Consider the following 18,093-nt stretch of genomic DNA (forward strand, 5'->3'; position numbering starts at 1 on the left):
CTCGATGCTGCAGTGGAAAAGGGGATCTTTCAGTATCATCCGAAGTGCCATCAAATAAAGCTCACTCACCTTTGTTTTGCAGATAATCTTTTGATCTTTTGCAAAGGAACCTTGGGCTCGGTTATTGGTGTTCAGAGTGTTTCCGATCATTTTTATTTGATGTCTGGGTTGAAGCTTAATGCTGCCAAAAGTGAATAGTTTGCTTCTGGAATTTCAGTACTGGAGTTGGAGAGTATTCAAAGCATCTCAGGCATTAGGAATAGGAAACTATCTGTTCGTTATTTGGGTGTCCCTTTGGTAACTAGGAAGCTATCTGAAACTGATTGTCAGCCGCTTGTTGATAAGATTCAAGCTAGGATACGACACTGGTCAGCTAAGAATTTGAGCTTTGCAGGGAGGTTACAGCTTATTCAAGCTGTGTTGTTTAGTACATCTAATTACTGGTGTCGGCAGCTCATTCTTCCCAAATCTGTACTGCAAAGAATAAATCAATTACGCTCCAGGTTCTTTTGGAAAGGAGCTGATGCGTCTGCCTCAGGGGCTAGAGTGAGTTGGATGCAGGTTTGTTCTGTCAAGTCGGAAGGGGGATTGGGTTTGAAAGACATACAGCTGGAACAGAGCTTGTTTGTTTCAATTGATAAGAAATATTCTTGCTGGTGAGGGCTCCTTGTGGTTTGCTTGGGTCAAGGCCTATGTCCTAAAAGGTGAAGATTTTTGGCAGGTTGTAAGCAAGGATGGCATGAGCTGGAGTATGAGAAGGCTGTTAAAGATGAGAGATGAGGCTGCTCGAGTGTTTTCTTGGTCTCTTCCGCTGTCCGTTAGCAAAATCTGGTGCGAGATTAGGAGGGCTGGGACCAAAGTTCAGTGGTATCCCCTTCATATTCCAAAGCATGCTATCATTACTTGGATGTCTATCCTTGATAGGCTACGAAACAAGGACAAATTGATTCAGTTGGGAATCATTGATGATGGGCAGTGTAAACTATGCTGTGCTTTGTTAGAAGCAAGGAGCCAACTGTTTTAGCGAGGGTGCTTCCTCAAAAAGCATTTGGGCTTCTATCCTTCATCTCTGTAGAATTCATAGATCGACTTCCTTTAGATTACCATTTATTTTGAACGCAAAGCATTTATTTTAATTTTTTTATCTCTTGCAATATCTAATATTATCGTTATTATTATTTTTACATTAATTACAAATAAACGTACAAGTAATTACCATCCAAAGAGGGTATCGGTAAGATACTTATTGGCTAAATACAGTAGGGGATACCTTGGACTCTGACGTGGCACATAAACTACACAGATTAATTCAAATGTCTTAAAAAAGCAAAACGGGACCGAAGAGTATAATTAAATTCCGTAAATTGAGGGAGCTGGTTTCATTTTATATTCTTATAAAAGCGCAAGGGAAGTTAAAAAACGCAAAGGGGCAGTCTAAAGGAAACCGGGAACTAGTGGTCGAGATCCGGCAAACTTTCGTCGGATTTCGTCCATTTGTCGTCGGGGTTCGATAGTACTCTCTCTCTTTCTAAGTTTTTAATCGCCGGAGTAGAAAGGAATTATCGAAAAATGAAGGGATCTACACATCTTGTTGCGACTTTGCTCGCTGCTTCCACGGTGGCGCTCTCATCATCTTCCTCCTCCGGAATCCACAATGTTTCATTTCCTCCTACCTCTTCCAACCAGGTATTCATTCTCATTTAATATTTAAAACTTTGTTTCTTCGGTTCTTGTGATTTAATCATTTCCTTTTCCAAATGTGAAATTTTGCCTGCTTCGATCTGTTGATTTAAGTTGTTTGTTTCTGGATCTGAATTTGCCTTTTGTTTCCATTTTTTACCCTTTCTGTCTAATATGTGGATAAATATTTTTAAAAAAATATATATTTTTTGAAATTTCTAGTTTTTGACATTGAATATTGATTTTATAGGGGACAAGAAATGGTGCGTCGAGGAATTTAACGGCGACAGAGCGGGAGAATTTCACGCCACGATTTGATGGGTTGAGATTCATAGAGACATTGATCACAGCTCACAGATAGGAGGAGATGATTAGTAACACAAAATACCGTCCTTTCTCTCCGTTTATTAATTAGGTTTTATTTATTTTGTTGGTTAAAATTTTAATTGTTATATTATGAAGTAACGTTTTTCTTGGTATTGTTTAATAATTCCTATCGTTTTTGGTTTTTGCTTATTATTATTAGTAGCAATTTCTGTTTGATTGATTTGATGGTGAAATTAAAAACTCCAAACTCCTCAACCTTACTAGATGCAGATTTGTTCTTATGCAGGATTTTACAATTATTTGTAGCAATTTGAAGCATTTGAACTAAAAAACAGCAAAGACTTCTCAAAGTTAACTATTTGTTCTGAATAAGCTTTACATCAAGAAGCAGATACATTGCATAATCAAGTTGACCCATTGATCAGAAAACCCCATTTGTAGCATATTTTTGCTAAGAAAGTTTATTTGCTTATATCAAGTTTTGGAGTAAAAGATCCCGCCTGATCATTTCTTATAGATATCTTGTCTACGATTTGTCAACCAAGCACAAAGGCACCGAAATCAACACTAGCCGATTAGCAATAACCTTGCTATTATTTTATACGAAAAAAGAACATTTGTTGATTGGTGAACCCCATGCAAACTTGAATATCATACTTGGATCTTTGGTAAAAAATCCAGGCATCCATTGGGCCCAAATGCCTTTGTGGGTTGCATTGAAGGAACAACTTCCCGAATCTCCTTTGACCTGAAACGCACTGTGAATCTAGCATTCATTTCTCCAGTAACATAGCATTGAACCCTAGAAAATTAACTGAGAAGGGTCTCTAGTGGCCTTCTTTGCAAATAAATCTATAAAATAGTTAGTAGCAGTGCCAATTGCCATCGACATCACCTACCACCATGTTTCTCAAAATAATTTCATAAAAATCTCCCATACCAATCAACGGAGGCCAGAGGAACGGTGCATCGTACGTAAAAGATTCCATGGTTCTGAGCATCAATCAATAATTTTATATTATTAGATTACATTAAAATGTGTGGTTGAAATTAAACCATCTTTTTTTCCCCTACTATTTGTCCTTAAAACATTTGCCCCTCTTTCTCTATTCTTCTTTTCCTCTTTTTTGGTGATGATCTTGAATGGTAGAGAAAAAATTATGAATATGAAAAAAATGATCTTAGTTTCTTCCATCGTATATGCATATATATCTATATATACAACATTGTGTGACTATAGTATAAATTGAAATCCGATCCAAGAAACTAGTAAACTATAATGGTGGGCATGGATAGATTTAAAAAGTCACCATTAAAATATATTTATTTCACAAAATCTTATAAGCCGTTTGATTTCCATTTCCATCTCTCTCTCTTGTGTATATAATAGAAACATTTTAGGCTCGTCTGAAAGGCAAGGAGGCATTTGAAATGAAAGGTCCTTTGCTTTTTATTTACTTTCATGAATGAACAAATCCTGGCCACAAGATGTTAGTGTATCAACTATTTGAGCTAGAGGTCGTCTTCGTTTTTCTCTATTAAAATATCTACACCAAATAATATCAAAAAAATGAAACCAATGATTCTAAATTATTGTAATTTTTAGGACCAGTAGACTAAATGTCTTTAAATTATAAGTTAAATCTTTTCATCATATTTATTTTTTTAATATAATATTTAAAATTACTCATGACTTCTCCTTCATCCATAAATAAAAAGATAATATATTTTAACGCGGTAAAACTCATATTCTCGTAATAATACTCAAAGTTAATAATAACTGTATTACAGGGTAAATTATGTATGAAATTGGTTTCAAAATAAATACGACAAATGTGTCTGCATTTTGGGTAAGAAGTTGATGAAAATTATTAAGGAAAAAAAAGTTAATTAAATGGTGTCCATAAATCGAATGGCAAAATATCTGGTAGCCTTTGTAAACACATTGAAATTTGCAGCCACTCATCTCATCACATGTCAAGTTCAATGCTGTTGGCTAAAATAATCGTTAATCAAAACCAATGTTTGAATATTCAAAAATTAAAAAAATTGAAAAAAATATTAAAAAAACGAATATGTGATTAATATTTTTTTTTCATTTGTTAAATGATATTCACTTTATATTTTTATTTTTGAACATTTTAGAATCATCAAAAAAATTATCATTTTCTTAGTTTTAGGGTGATTTTATTTTGAACATATATTTTTTTAATTTTTTACAATACTATAAATAATAATAGAAATTTTATCATATATACACGTATGAAAACTATATATTTTAAATACAAAGGCTAATTTTAAAATAACATATAATAAATAATGAAAATGTATGATTTGAAATTAATTAATAACAACACATAAAATAAATATGATATTAAGATAAAAAAAATAGATTAAATTGTGAGTAAAATAAAATTGAAATATATAAATACATCCTATTAAGAATTCTTTTTCCTTATAGAAATCATATTATTATTTTTTAAGGTAAATTCATAAATTCATTCAATTAATGGAACCATACATTTCAAAGAGGAAAAAAACAAACAAACACTCGTCGTAGATGGTAAAGAATAAGCTCCATTAATACAACAAAGTCTTTAATCTCAGCATCAATAGAACATTATGACACATTGACAATTGACTTTGTCACAACTCAAACACGATATATCTGAAGTGATTGCAAGCACTTAATGCGATAACGAAATCAGCCCCGGATGGTCCAAAGCGGCGAGTAAAAATCGATAAAAGAATTGATCATTCACCAAACTAGAGAGGACGACAACAAAATCATCCCTAAAATCACTTGCAAAACTAAAATTACATGCATAAGCAATATTAAAAAACGTGCTACAAGAGCAGACAAAAACTTATAAAATTGAATACTTATTAAACAATGGAAATATAAACAAAAAAACATATAAAACTTAAGACAATACGAGTCCAAATCGACACGTGAAATAATTTATTATTCTGAAATAGTCTCGAACCAGATACAACTTAAGAAGTTGACGAAGAGCTACTCACTTTCCAAGAAAAACTACTGGTGGCCAGTGAAGTTTTAGTGAACAATAGGCATCGTCATCTATCCATCACAAATTGTGAAGACAACAAAGATACCCACAAAATAGATTTGCAAAGTGAAAAGAGAGAGTAGTGAATGAGAAGAAGAAAGAAAAAAAGGGTTGATAGGAGAGGAAAAAGGCGGGCTATAGCTAGCCCGGAGGCTGACACCGCCGCTAAACAAAACAAAAGATAAGAAGCAAACGGCTTGGAGAAAAAAAGAGAGAAAAGTTTTTAGGGTTTTTCATCCATATTAAGAATTTTAAATGTACTACAATTTAATACAATATGCATAATATAATTGAAATATAAATATTATATAAAATAAATTTTTTGTTTAGCGGTGAAGTTAATGTCTTATTGATGTTGATAGCATGAGTTCAAATTCAATCATATACAAACTCATGATATCAATTCAGTAAATGGCTTAATTAATAGTATAAAAATAATAGTATAGACCTATACAATTGATGAAGGTAATATAGTATACATAATATAATTAAAATGTAAATATTATATTAAAACAATACTTTTGCTTAGTGGTAAAATTAATGTTTTATTGATATGAATAACATGTGTTCGAATTTAACCACATGCAAATTTTTTATTAGTTTTTTAATAAATAAAAAGACTAAAGTACATTCGAATAATGTAGCTTAATTTAATTACGGAAGGACATTCCATAATTCTGGTGTCCAGTTGACTCATGACATCAGCTTAGTCCCGAACTTAAATAATAGTATAAATATACATTGGATGGAGGTAGTAAAATGTGCATATAATAAAATCAAAATATATGTAAGGCCAACGTAAAACTCTGACTTAAATAATAGTATAGATATACAAATCTAGAACAAATATATTTATTAAAGTTTCATATATATATATGTGTGTGAGTATAATCATGAGTTTGAATTTTTTTTTGAATTAACGAAAATACCTTTTATTTCCCCTCAAATTACTACATTCACACTTGTAGAATAGAAATTGCGATAATTATTACGCATTTAAAAGTATTATAATATAATTTGTGATTATTAGTTGAAAATGTTATGCTAATTTGAAAATAGAGTTATTACTTGCTTAGAATGCTAAAATAAAATATAGAAAAAATCTTGTGATAATTATAAATTAAATTACAAATATTAATTAAAATTTTGATGTAAAAAAGTTTTGTTGATTTTATTGATGTAAAATAGAGTTATTTTACATTATGTTAATTAATATATTAGAGTTAATTATGTTAATTAATTATTGTTTTAAATAATGTTACTTTACATTAATTAGTTAAAGTAAAACTATATTAGATGTTGAATATGTTAAAAATGTTTTAATTATGGTTTGAATTATTATTATTATTATAATATTCATATTTTAATTATATTAAATAAGGAATATTATCTTATGTTAATTACCGTAATTAAAAATATAATAGTTGATTAAATGCGTAAAGTCACATGCAAAGCATGTAACATCAGAAGCTTATAACACTTAAAAATTAGAACTTAGTTAATGGGTGACACCAACTCAATAATTTTTTTTTTGTAAATAGTATAAATAAACTACTAGATTAAACTAAAAAAATAATTTAAAAATTAAATCACCTACTACTAAGGAGGCTTTTTGGTATTACTATTATTATTTTTCTGGAGGATGTTGTATTAAAATTACATTTTTTTTAACTCTATGTGATGACTTAATGCTTAAGGGTTTGAATTGCACTAGTTATATTTATTGTTTGAGTTTTGACTTATTATTGTAATTTAGAAAAAATTACATTCTTTCTTTATTTTAGAAAATGATATTGATTTTTGGTTCCAATTTCAATAGTGGAAAACGCCATTTTTTGAATCATAGGAGGAGATAAAATTCTCACATACGATTAATGTGATTCGAATCCAGATTATATCTATGACAGTGATAACCAGTTTTTGTTAAATAATTTAAAATGTGAATTATTTCTTTATATATTATTTTATATAATATATTTAAAATAGAAAAAAAAAACTCGAAATAAAGTCCAATCAGTGAAGGTCGGGGGAATAAAACTATGCATAAAAATACATTTGTTGTACCCCACAAGTTAAGGACCTTCTCTGCTACATACTTGAACCACAGGACTGTGCGGTGTCGTTTCGCACCTCTGTTATAACTTGAATAAATAAGCTCACATTTAGAACACGGGAATGACGAGAGGTTGAGAACCGCTAGTTTCCAGCATATTCCATGATTCTTAATACTGTGTTATAGGCCCCACTTTGCACGTGGGAAACAATCTTGAGGCTCTCAGACTGTGCAAGGACATTCGGCCATTCTCCTGAAGCCACGTGCGATTGCAGGTCAGCCATGGATTCTGTACAAAAAGGCAGCTCCTGGGGTGAATTCATTGACCAACTTCCAAGTCCCTAACCAATAGCCATACATTTTCTGGGATTTTTGGAGTAGAACTGGTGAGTTGAGCTATGCATATGCATCTTTCTAACTGATTATGTGATATGTTTCTGTTTCTTTGTTCATCCTATGATTCGAATTTGAGACATTTTGGAGTTCTTATTATGTTTTTTTTCCCTTACTAATTAAATGGTTTTGGAACTTGGGTTTGATTTGTTTTGTTGATTTTTGTTTTTCTTACAGCTTGAAAGTAGAAAAGCATGGCAACAGTGACAGCTTCACACTTTGTTTCGAGGATTTCCCATGGAGCTGAAACTAAGGCCAATCTGAGTCAGACAGGGTTGGGGAATCAATCCATGACTCACAATGGGTTGAGGTTTTTAAACAAGGTAGATAGGTTGCAGATGAGGACCAATGCAAAGGCTGTTGCTAGGAACGCAGTGAAAGATGAACACCCAACTGCAAATGACAAGCTATCTGGGAAAATTATATGTGGAACAGGGATGAATATTATCTTTGTGGGAGCTGAGGTTGGTCCATGGAGCAAAACTGGTGGACTTGGTGATGTTCTTGGCGGACTTCCTCCTGCAATGGCGGTAAGTATAAGATTTACATGCAATAGTGCACATTATGTGTTCTTTTTGCTGCATCTTCAATTTTCTGTTCATTTTGTTTATCAAGTGTGTGATGTTAATCCCCATTGCTTGACATTGATTAGGCCAAAGGACATCGTGTTATGACAGTGTCTCCTCGGTACGACCAGTACAAGGATGCATGGGACACCTGTGCCACAGTTGATGTAAGGTTTCCCAATCCTGTTTTGTTCCTTATATATACAGTTCAAAGTGAATTGAAATGAGTTATGGGTCTGGATTGTATTGTATTCTTAAAGATCAGTTCCTAATATGCAGCTAAAAGTTGGGGAAGCGATTTTGACTGTCCGGTTCTTCCACTGTTACAAACGTGGAGTTGATCGTATTTTTGTTGATCACCCTGTGTTCCTCGAGAAGGTTTGGAACTGTCTTTTTTTTTTTGTTAATGTTTCTTTATTAAAGATTGAATCAGTTAACTTATGTTCTTATTTCCATTTTTTTTATCTGTTTATTCATTTTCATGGTTGTGATGATTCAGGTATGGGGCAAAACTGGATCCAAAATCTATGGCCCTAGAGCAGGTCTGGACTACAAGGACAATCAATTGCGATTTAGCTTGTTATGTCTGGTAAATTTTCCTAATTATGATATTGTCTCTTTCGAATTCCAATAATTGTATGAGCCCAGATCTTAGCTTAATTAGTTCATACAGTCTCCTTTGGGGTTTGAATATCAGCCTTGTATAAGATGTCTTATGTGAATAAACTAAAGGAAAATCAATTACTGCTCATCAAGCTGTACAATTTGCAGTATTTCATTTTGATTCTCACCTTAATGCTGGTTCACGATTCCGAATAACAGTTCATAATGTCAATCAAGTTAGTATAATTTCATCAATTGCAGGCTGCTTTGGAGGCACCAAGAGTTCTGAATTTAAATAGCAGCAAATATTTCTCAGGACCATACGGTACGGATTCTTCTTCTTTAAGTCTTAACCTTTAACGTTAAAAACTCTTTTGTCTTGAAATAATGGTCCTCCATCTTCTGCAGGAGAAAACGTTGTCTTCGTTGCCAATGATTGGCACACTGCTCTTCTTCCATGCTATTTGAAAAGCGTGTATCAATCAAGGGGAATCTATATGAGTGCCAAGGTAGGACGGCTTCTTTTCAAAGTGAAATCGGCTAATTTGCACATGCAGAAGCTTGGAGCTTACAGTGTGTATGATAAATAAATTTTTGCAGGTTGCTTTTTGCATCCACAATATAGCCTATCAAGGAAGATTTGCCTTTGAAGATTACTCACTTCTCAATTTGCCTGATCAATTCAAGAGTTCATTTGACTTCATGGATGGGTATGAATAAAAACATTTTTTGACCCTTTTGATATTTATGGTTCATATTGTTTCGATGAATTATTTTCGGTAGTGATGGGCTTAAAATGGTTTCGATTGTCAGGTATGATAAGCCTGTCAAGGGAAGGAAAATCAATTGGATGAAGGCTGGAATTTTGGAATCACACAGGGTATTGACTGTAAGTCCACACTATGCCCAAGAGCTTGTTTCCGGTGAAGATAAAGGTGTCGAACTTGATCACATCATTCGTAAAACCGGCATCACTGGAATTGTGAATGGCATGGATGTTCAAGAATGGAACCCTACCACTGACAAATACATCAGTGTGAAATATGATGCAACAACTGTTAGTGTGCTTTCAATAACTTCCAATTTCTGGGTTCTGTTGTAGTATTGGAAGGCATGTTTTTTTTATATCAACAAGTACTACTGCAGGTAACGTATGCAAAGCGATTATTAAAGGTAGCTCTTCAAGCAGAACTTGGGTTGCCTTGCGATGAGAATGTTCCATTGATTGGGTTCATCGGTAGGCTGGAAGAGCAGAAAGGTTCAGACATCTTGACAGCAGCTATTCCAAAATTCATTGGACAGAATTGTCAGATTGTTGTCCTTGTTAGTATCTATATCTGACCCTCACATTTGAGTCTGAGCGACATAGGTTGATACTGCTGCTTCAATGAGCATAGTAGTTTAATAATGGATCTATTTTGTTTTCAGGGAACTGGTAAAACGGCCATGGAGAAGCAGATTCAACAGCTGGAGACCCTATATCCTGGAAAAGCTATAGGAGTAGCCAAATTCAATGTCCCATTGGCCCATATGATTTTTGCGGGTGCTGATTACCTTTTGGTTCCTAGTAGATTTGAACCATGTGGTCTCATTCAGCTGCAAGCTATGCGATATGGAACTGTAAATCCTTTTAGCCATTCCTTTCTATGCGACCAACTGATTTGACTTTACTCATGAACTGGTTGCCTTTGTGTTACAGATACCAATAGTGGCATCTACTGGTGGACTAGTTGACACAGTCAAGGAAGGATTCACAGGGTTCCAAATGGGAGCCTTCAATGTTGAAGTGAGTAGGAAGAAGTGATTGTCTTTGTATGAAGTGCATTGGATGACTTGTCTATATTTTGACCATTCATCTCTTATGGGATTTTTTTTTCAGTGTGATACAGTGGATCCAAGAGATGTAGATAAGGTGGCAAAAGGTGTCATTAGAGCTCTTGCAACGTATGGCACTGGAGCCATGAGAGAAATGATCCAGAATTGTATGGCACAAGATCTTTCATGGAAGGTTCGTATTTTGAAGTACTCGTATTTGACACTTATATTTGACTCATTTTTTCAAATTTGAGTGAAATGGGTTTTTAAATTGAAATCTATTTGATACATGCAGGGACCATCAACGCTGTGGGAGAAGATATTGTTGAGCTTAGAGGTTGCTGGGAGTGAACCGGGTATTGAAGGAGAGGAGATTGCTCCACTAGCCAAGGAAAACATTGCCACTCCCTGAATGTGGGCGGAGTCTAATTTTTTCCTGAGTTCCATTATAGATTTCTGCAAGCAAAATTCGGGAGCATCACCCGTTAACCGTTGACAACCATTTGCTTCAACGGTGGAAAACCAACTCCCTTGTTCTGCCCTATAGTAAATACTATTTTTGAGGTTGAAAAGTTAAAAAGGCTTTGTATAAAGGATATATGTAGTAGTCAAAAGGTGTTATCTCAAGACAAAATGGAGAATCGATTTCACTGCATATAGCTGTTATGGGTTATACGAAGTAAATAAACGAGTTCAACTTCTAATTCCGAAACTGAGCTCTGTATGTATGCTATAATTTACTGGGATTTATGCCATCAACTCAATTGAGAAAAAAGAACTAAAAAAAATGCTTGTTCACTTAATAAGAACTACCATTATATATTTCTGTATTTTCGTAGAAATTTTTTCCACCCACACAACATTTGTGTAATTTCAAGATTTATTCTGATTAACAGCAGCAGTCCATATCAAGTTAAACACCTCAAACTTTTTCCCACCATGTTCAACTAACCCATAGAAATGAGAGGAGATGAGAAAAAGAAGGAAAACAAATAGGGTTGGGTCAATTCAGCTGGTAGAGAAACTTTTGATAGATAAAGTGGGCAAAGAAATTGAACAAAAAGGAACTTACAGTGGTAATCGATTCTAAAATCTTTACCGCTTACTAGTATTGGCTAAACTTGAGAACAGTCATCTTCCAATTTTAATCGCCGAGTGTAGCAATCACTTGCTCATAATACAAATTAAGCACCTACTACAAATAGATGGCTCCTATCACTTGCTCATAATAAAAATTAAGCACCTATTACAAAATTTAGTGGCTAGTACTATACCCAAAATTTCTTTCAAAATGAAAAATTGGAACTAAAATTTGCCCCTACCTTGAATTCTTGCCACCCTTTCGGTGTGAGTTTGGTCCCCATGCTAGTGTCATCCATCTTCCATAAAATGTGGGACCGCAGGTCAGCTTTGCTCAGCCAAGTAGTGTCACAGGTGAGCACAGCATAACCTCAAATGGAAGTAGCTCCAAAAAACAATGGTATTACAGAATGCTCTCAACTAGGCTATTAAGAGGTGGAATGACTATACGATGACTCCCCTATCTCCATCTTCGATTCATTCACTCTCTTGTAGAACAACAGATAAGCGGCCGAAGTCTTGATGTCAGATTCGTTGACGGGAGAAACATGACCATCATCAAAATGATACCACCTATTCTCATCAATCAACTGCGGCAATGGAAAAACAAAAAGACGTAGATATCATTCAAATTAGTAAACTTGTATGAAAGCTAATCCAAACAAACATTAAATAATCCGTGATATGGATATGGTCGCAAAATGCATACTGTATAAGTATTATCCACAAGAGATGGCTATTGAGACAGACTAATGTCAGCTAGATTACAACAGTACCTTAGCATATGCAGTGTAGTGCCCGCCACCTAGACCACCATAATGGTTGCTGATGGCATATAGCTCATATACATAAGATTGCCCATCTTTGTTCTTGACATATTTACTCAAATCAAGATTGTGAATTGGGAAATTCACAAAAGTATCAATTTTGTTCTTTAGGTATCGGCCATAAGTGAATCGTTTCAAGTGGAAAACAATAATCTCTGGTAGCATCCACAAGTCTAGCTTCTTTACAGCTTGCCTATGTTCCTTGCAACGTGGACAATACCTGCATTAATAATTTTGGTCACACCATTAAGGCATCAATACTGCTTACTACAAGGACGGACTCCACAACTTTATTATCTGAAATCCATTTAAACATGTTTAAAGCACTTACCACATGTCATCAGGCCCTAGTGGTTCTTCCACCAAGAAAGCATCCAAGCATGAAGATAGAGAGATGGCTTCCTTCCGGGTCTTCTTAGCAGCAAATCCTGCTTTATGAACTTCAGGGATGTCCTTCAAGTAGCTGGCATCATATAGGCCCTGTTCTTTGTCAGTCCAATCCATCACAACACTTAAGATTTTCCCAGGTTCAAAGAGGGTATCCTTCTTAAAAGCCTTGAAGTTCATAACCCTGTCATCTGTCAAAAGGAGCCGGAGTGATAAGTCCGTGCTCAATGCACCCTCAAACTCTGCATTTTCAATTGACTGAGCATCAGAACTGCTGCATAGTTCATCCAGACCATCTGAGAGGAAGTCACTCCCTTTGCCAATATGAGCCTTAGCTGAAGAATGCATTCTTTTGAAAGGTGACAATACTTTAGAAACAGCAGTTTCAATATCAGCTCCACTTGGTTGGTCTTCTCCCAAATAAGTTATCAATGGAGTTCCAAAAAGCTCTTTTCCACTTTTAAGATAATCTGTTGTGGATCTGGAAAGCCAAACATATAGGTTCAAATCTTGATCAAAGAAGAGAACAGCTTATTTATTCAACAAATTCCTGTGACTTTCACCCTCCCTAAAAAACCTAGTGAAAACATAAGATGAAATATCCCCCCTCCCCTTTTGATACGTGACTTTCTCTCTCACCCAAGAAACCTTTTAGTGAAAATATAAGAAATATCCCAACTCCCCATTCATATGATAGCACTTTCCTGGTAGACCCACACACATTTACAACATAGATCTTAAAATAATAAGTGCTGCAAAAGTCAAGCACTTTTCTGCAGATTTTCTTAATCAAATTCATGACAGGTGAGTGAACAATCAATGGATGAACTGCATGATGCAGATAATGATGATGATAATAACCAGACAATGGCAAAGATGGATCAAACCATGGATCCCTAGTTTTCCCAAATATCAAAGTGCCTACAAATAGTAAATTAAATTAAAACAATATAATTTGCTTGGACCAATAGCTAGATTAAACTTACTTTTCCTGCCATCGATGAAAAATTACTAGCTTAGTTTTCTCCATCCCCTTCTTCTGAATTCGGAAGGCCACAATATGTTCATCATCCTTTATCGAAGCCAATGGCTCCAAGGGCATCTCCAAATACCGGTAAATCTTGTTCTCATAGACCTGATATAGAATATTGAATGCATCAGCCAATCAAGGTAACCCATAACTGAAATAAAAATGAAATTAAGAATCAATTCAAGCTTTGTTTACCTCTGCAAGCAGAAGGTTCTCGTCAGTCTTCAAGCAACATGCAGTACGCAAAGCCAGAAGGAGATCTTTGCAGAAACCATTTTTCAGCACAGAGACAGTATATGGCATCGGGAGACCACTTCCATCACCATAAAACACTGTCACTGTCATTGTCCTAGTGATAGTTGAAGGTAGTGGCAATGATAAATACATGAAGGGGTCAAAAGTAATTGAAATTTTGTTGCAAACTGGACAAACCAGCGTTGACTTATATTGACCCTGAGAAGCAAGAGCATCATCAAAATATTTCAATTGTTAGTAGCATAGGAGAAAAGCATCCTACATTTCCATGCTCAGAAACTCGAAGTAGCACATATTGACATGAAAGATGAATGAAAATAAATGCACAAGTACTGCAAAGCACTAGGCATCTATAGACTGAGAAATGGCAATGTAAGCAAAATGCAATCTCAATAATGCTTGAAAAATGGAATTGGTTGACAACCTGCTTAGAGTGGCACTGACAACACACTGACAACAAATCTTAGATGAGTAATTGCATTTGCCAGGTAAAAGAAAACCTGAGCGACTCTAACTTTCTGACAACTTTAAGAATGACTACAAGATGCAGCACTATATCAAAACATGCAGGTTCAACAAGAAAGTTACTCACTTGACAAACATCCACAATCACTGAGTCATTCCGGGCCTTGTGATTTTTCCAAGACTCAGCTGCAACTACCTCATCAGGGCGACCGTCTGCATCCTTCAATTCAATATAAGGTTTTTCTTTTACCCGATTCAAGTCTTCATGCAACCCATCCAGTAAGAAGGCCAAAAGTTCCTAAATAAAAGATGCTCCATCATTAGAGAAAGCATAAATCTGATCAAAGTAGTAGATGTTCTGCTTCAAAGTGATACTATCCTAAGTTTCCTTTAAAGTATAATGCAAAAGGTCTGTAGTAAGCCTTTAGAATAAAAAAAGACATCAAGTTAAAGCTTAGGCTGGTTCAAATGTACATTACACAACTATAACAGTAGTGAAGGCCAAAATATCTCTTGCCCTGCATACTACCATCACTAGAGATTAGACAACAGACAGCATGTTGCTAATACAGTCACTAACTGACAGGCCTTCCTAGGAGTAATTTTGGGAGTACCAAAATCATAATTGTAAGTCAAATCCTATTTGTTATGTTAAAAAAATTTTAACATCATCACTTTCTTTAGAATTAATATTGTAGCAGTAAATATACTCCAGTATCGTAATGCCCGCTGTTTTATGCAAGTTACTCAATTGCTGATACCGCAGAATAGAGTATTCATACCTTATAAAAGGAAAAAAAAAGAACTTACTTGAGAATCATGCTGGTTATAACCACTAAACTGGGGTGCAAACCGAGCAAGTTTTCCCTTAAATACACGTGGAGCAATTGCAGTTTGCCCAGAGGACCATAATTTTCGTAATAACTCACCAAATGCAAGTGCAAGCTCCCCCTGCACAGGTATAACTTAGGTTAGAGATTTAGCGAAGTGCTCACAAAAAGGTGTCAAAATTGTAGAAATGAATAGTTCATGGTAAACTACAGAAACAAAAATGGTTGACAGCACAAAAGCTTACATGCATTCCCAAAGGATTTTCAGTGTTGATCTCATCACTGTAATCTTTCAAAAAATACTCAACAAGTGGCGGCGTGTGCACTAAACATTGAAGAGCACTATTCATAAAACAAGTATTTCCTAGGTTCTGCAACCCAGCCAAACCCCTCTTCTCTCCTTTTCTAACAGTGCTATAGGCATCAAAACCATCATCTGTATCTTTCAATCCTGAGCTTAAGGAACTTCCTGGATACTGATTTGATTTGAAACCAGAGGAGTGACCATTAGCCAAGGTTGGCCCTCCAGCAAGTGTAAAGGATGACCTTGAAGGTTCCATGGAAACCAAAGCTAGTTCATTTCCTGTAGAATCCAACCCAAATCTTGAAGAATGATGTCCATCAACTTCCTCCAAAAGAATCTGTAAAGTTTCATCAAACATACAGATAAATCAAAACCAAATAGAAACGGAAATAGTGAAGGGCAAGCAAAAGGTACTGACATCTTGATCCATCTGCAAGTTTGATTCCTCAAGGCTTCTGTTTGAAGCAGACAACTGTGTGTGCTTTCTCTTGTTGAAGTAATCCCAAATACGAGCCTAGCAATATATAATGAACCAAAATACATGATTGAAGTTGATTTAAAGCAAATCTTCTTCTAAAATAATTATATAAATACATGCTTAAAAGGAAAAAGAAAAAGACATGAGCACCTTATTCTGCTCTATTCCTCTAAGTGCACAAACCCTCTGGAACAGCTCAGATAGAGAAGCCTAAACATATCATCCAACCAAAAAAAGAATAGAAGCGAAGGAAAAAAGGAGTTAGAATCTGCATGGTCTACAACAAAAATGCAAATTTTCATGGACATAAAGACTTGAAAGTGGAAGACTCAGAAACCAAATGGAACTTCCAAATCACTTCATAAATTAGTTACAATTGGAATGAGTTCCAGTTTCATCATAAATTTCAAAACTTATAATGAGCAGACATCAATACTAGAAGCCTGTGTTAGCAAAATAGTTTCATCACTATTACTTCAACTTGGCCAGAAGAAAGACCAATCCTCAAGTTGCAAAGATCAAAAGCTATACCTTTCTGCTTAACCATATAACTGACTGGCTTTCATCCCTGGAATCTATCAACTTAAGACGAAGTGGGTAAACCTCCACATCAAAAGTTCTGTGATAGACACCCTGTAAAATCATCTTCCGTGGCAATGCTGGCCCACCTTTATACCTATAATAATAATAATAATAATAATAATAATAATAATAATAATAAACAGAAACAAGATTTACAAAAGGATATAAAAAATAATAATAAACAACAGAAACAAGTTTTACCAGCTATCTTATTGTACATTCAAAGTTGGCCCACATCAAAGTTGCTTATATTAATTGCTTTACCCAGGAAGGAAATACTAATTGTCACAGCAAAAACGTGTCTGCACCTTAATTGTATCTACATCCGTTTTATTAACATATACTACTAAATCACAATTAGCATCGAATAAACATCAAAGGCTTACAACTCTTCCAGGAACCTATATCAATAGACCTTCAAGTTGTTTGGTAACTCGGTAAACTTTCGAAGTGACCAGAGCATATACCATATACATTCTATTTATTAATGCCAAAAATAGGCAGTTGTGAAGCATTACCATTCATGAAGCTTTTCCCAAACTCTTTGAGGCACCAAAGCATAATCCCGGCCTTCCATCAAATTTCTGCGAAGCTGTATCGCATTCTCCTTGCAATTGCAATCACTCCCATTTTGAACAATATCGGAGTTATCAATGGCACCGGGCATTTCTGCCACCATCGAAGAAGCCACATTCGTATGCCGAGAATCAGAAGATTGGTTCCCAATTAGATTTGCATCAGCGTCTATCCCAACATACCTCTCCCACTTTCGAAACCACCTGCCAAAGAGAGAAAAAAAAAAAGAGAGGCAAATTATACCAAAATAAAAACTGGATAATTAATCCAATTTTAATTAAACACTGAGAAAGAATTTTACAAATTCAAAAATAAAAAGCATTTTCCTCATAGATTTCCCAAAAGCACAGCAAGAGAAGGGGGGGGGGGAATTGAAATTCGATTTAAACGGACCTGCTGGAAATAACGAAATACAAGTTGCCTTCTTTCAAATTACGCTCGGATTCGTTTCTTAAATCAATAACGATCTTTTTCTGTTCTTCGGGCGTGCACGGCAAGCAACTAACCCCGTCCTCCATCATGAATCCGGAATCTTGAATCGTCATGATCGATGAAATCCCCTTGTTAAAATTAAAGCAGATTTGGATGACCTGCGGAGATCAGAAACCGCTTGTTCGTCGATGGAGAGAATGTAGGAAAATTGGAAAACACAATTAGCAATGAAAATGGAATATTCGAGGGAACCCTAAACAGCGGATCGGGTGAAAACGGGAGACTGGAGAGAGAGAGAAAGAGAACTCAAATTAAAATTACCGTCTTTTCAACTAACTT

The 18,093-nt window shown here is 35.0% G+C and overlaps 2 protein-coding genes across 2 annotated transcripts; one reads left to right on the plus strand and one right to left on the minus strand.

The window, feature by feature from the left end:
* The first annotated feature begins 7,255 nt into the window (after nucleotides 1–7,255).
* LOC107890807 (granule-bound starch synthase 1, chloroplastic/amyloplastic) lies at nucleotides 7,256–11,220 on the plus strand. Its single transcript, XM_016815375.2, has 14 exons — nucleotides 7,256–7,517; nucleotides 7,702–8,054; nucleotides 8,177–8,257; nucleotides 8,370–8,468; nucleotides 8,590–8,679; nucleotides 8,955–9,018; nucleotides 9,102–9,202; nucleotides 9,294–9,403; nucleotides 9,507–9,750; nucleotides 9,840–10,016; nucleotides 10,122–10,313; nucleotides 10,393–10,479; nucleotides 10,573–10,701; nucleotides 10,804–11,220. Exons 2-14 carry the CDS (start codon nucleotides 7,719–7,721, stop codon nucleotides 10,918–10,920), a joined length of 1,827 nt encoding a protein of 608 aa, XP_016670864.1. The 5' UTR covers nucleotides 7,256–7,517; nucleotides 7,702–7,718; the 3' UTR covers nucleotides 10,921–11,220.
* Nucleotides 11,221–11,524: 304 nt separating this feature from the next.
* LOC107890806 (ubiquitin carboxyl-terminal hydrolase 9) lies at nucleotides 11,525–18,093 on the minus strand. The gene is made up of 13 exons (XM_016815374.2): nucleotides 17,716–18,093; nucleotides 17,265–17,525; nucleotides 16,696–16,840; nucleotides 16,315–16,374; nucleotides 16,105–16,200; nucleotides 15,628–16,023; nucleotides 15,363–15,503; nucleotides 14,680–14,850; nucleotides 14,028–14,285; nucleotides 13,789–13,937; nucleotides 12,747–13,283; nucleotides 12,365–12,635; nucleotides 11,525–12,178 (listed from the first exon to the last, which is right to left on the minus strand). Exons 1-13 carry the CDS (start codon nucleotides 17,865–17,867, stop codon nucleotides 12,017–12,019), a joined length of 2,799 nt encoding a protein of 932 aa, XP_016670863.1. The 5' UTR covers nucleotides 17,868–18,093; the 3' UTR covers nucleotides 11,525–12,016.

The sequence above is a fragment of the Gossypium hirsutum genome, chromosome D09 (assembly GCF_007990345.1).
Source record: "Gossypium hirsutum isolate 1008001.06 chromosome D09, Gossypium_hirsutum_v2.1, whole genome shotgun sequence".
Classification (NCBI taxonomy): domain Eukaryota; kingdom Viridiplantae; phylum Streptophyta; class Magnoliopsida; order Malvales; family Malvaceae; genus Gossypium; species Gossypium hirsutum.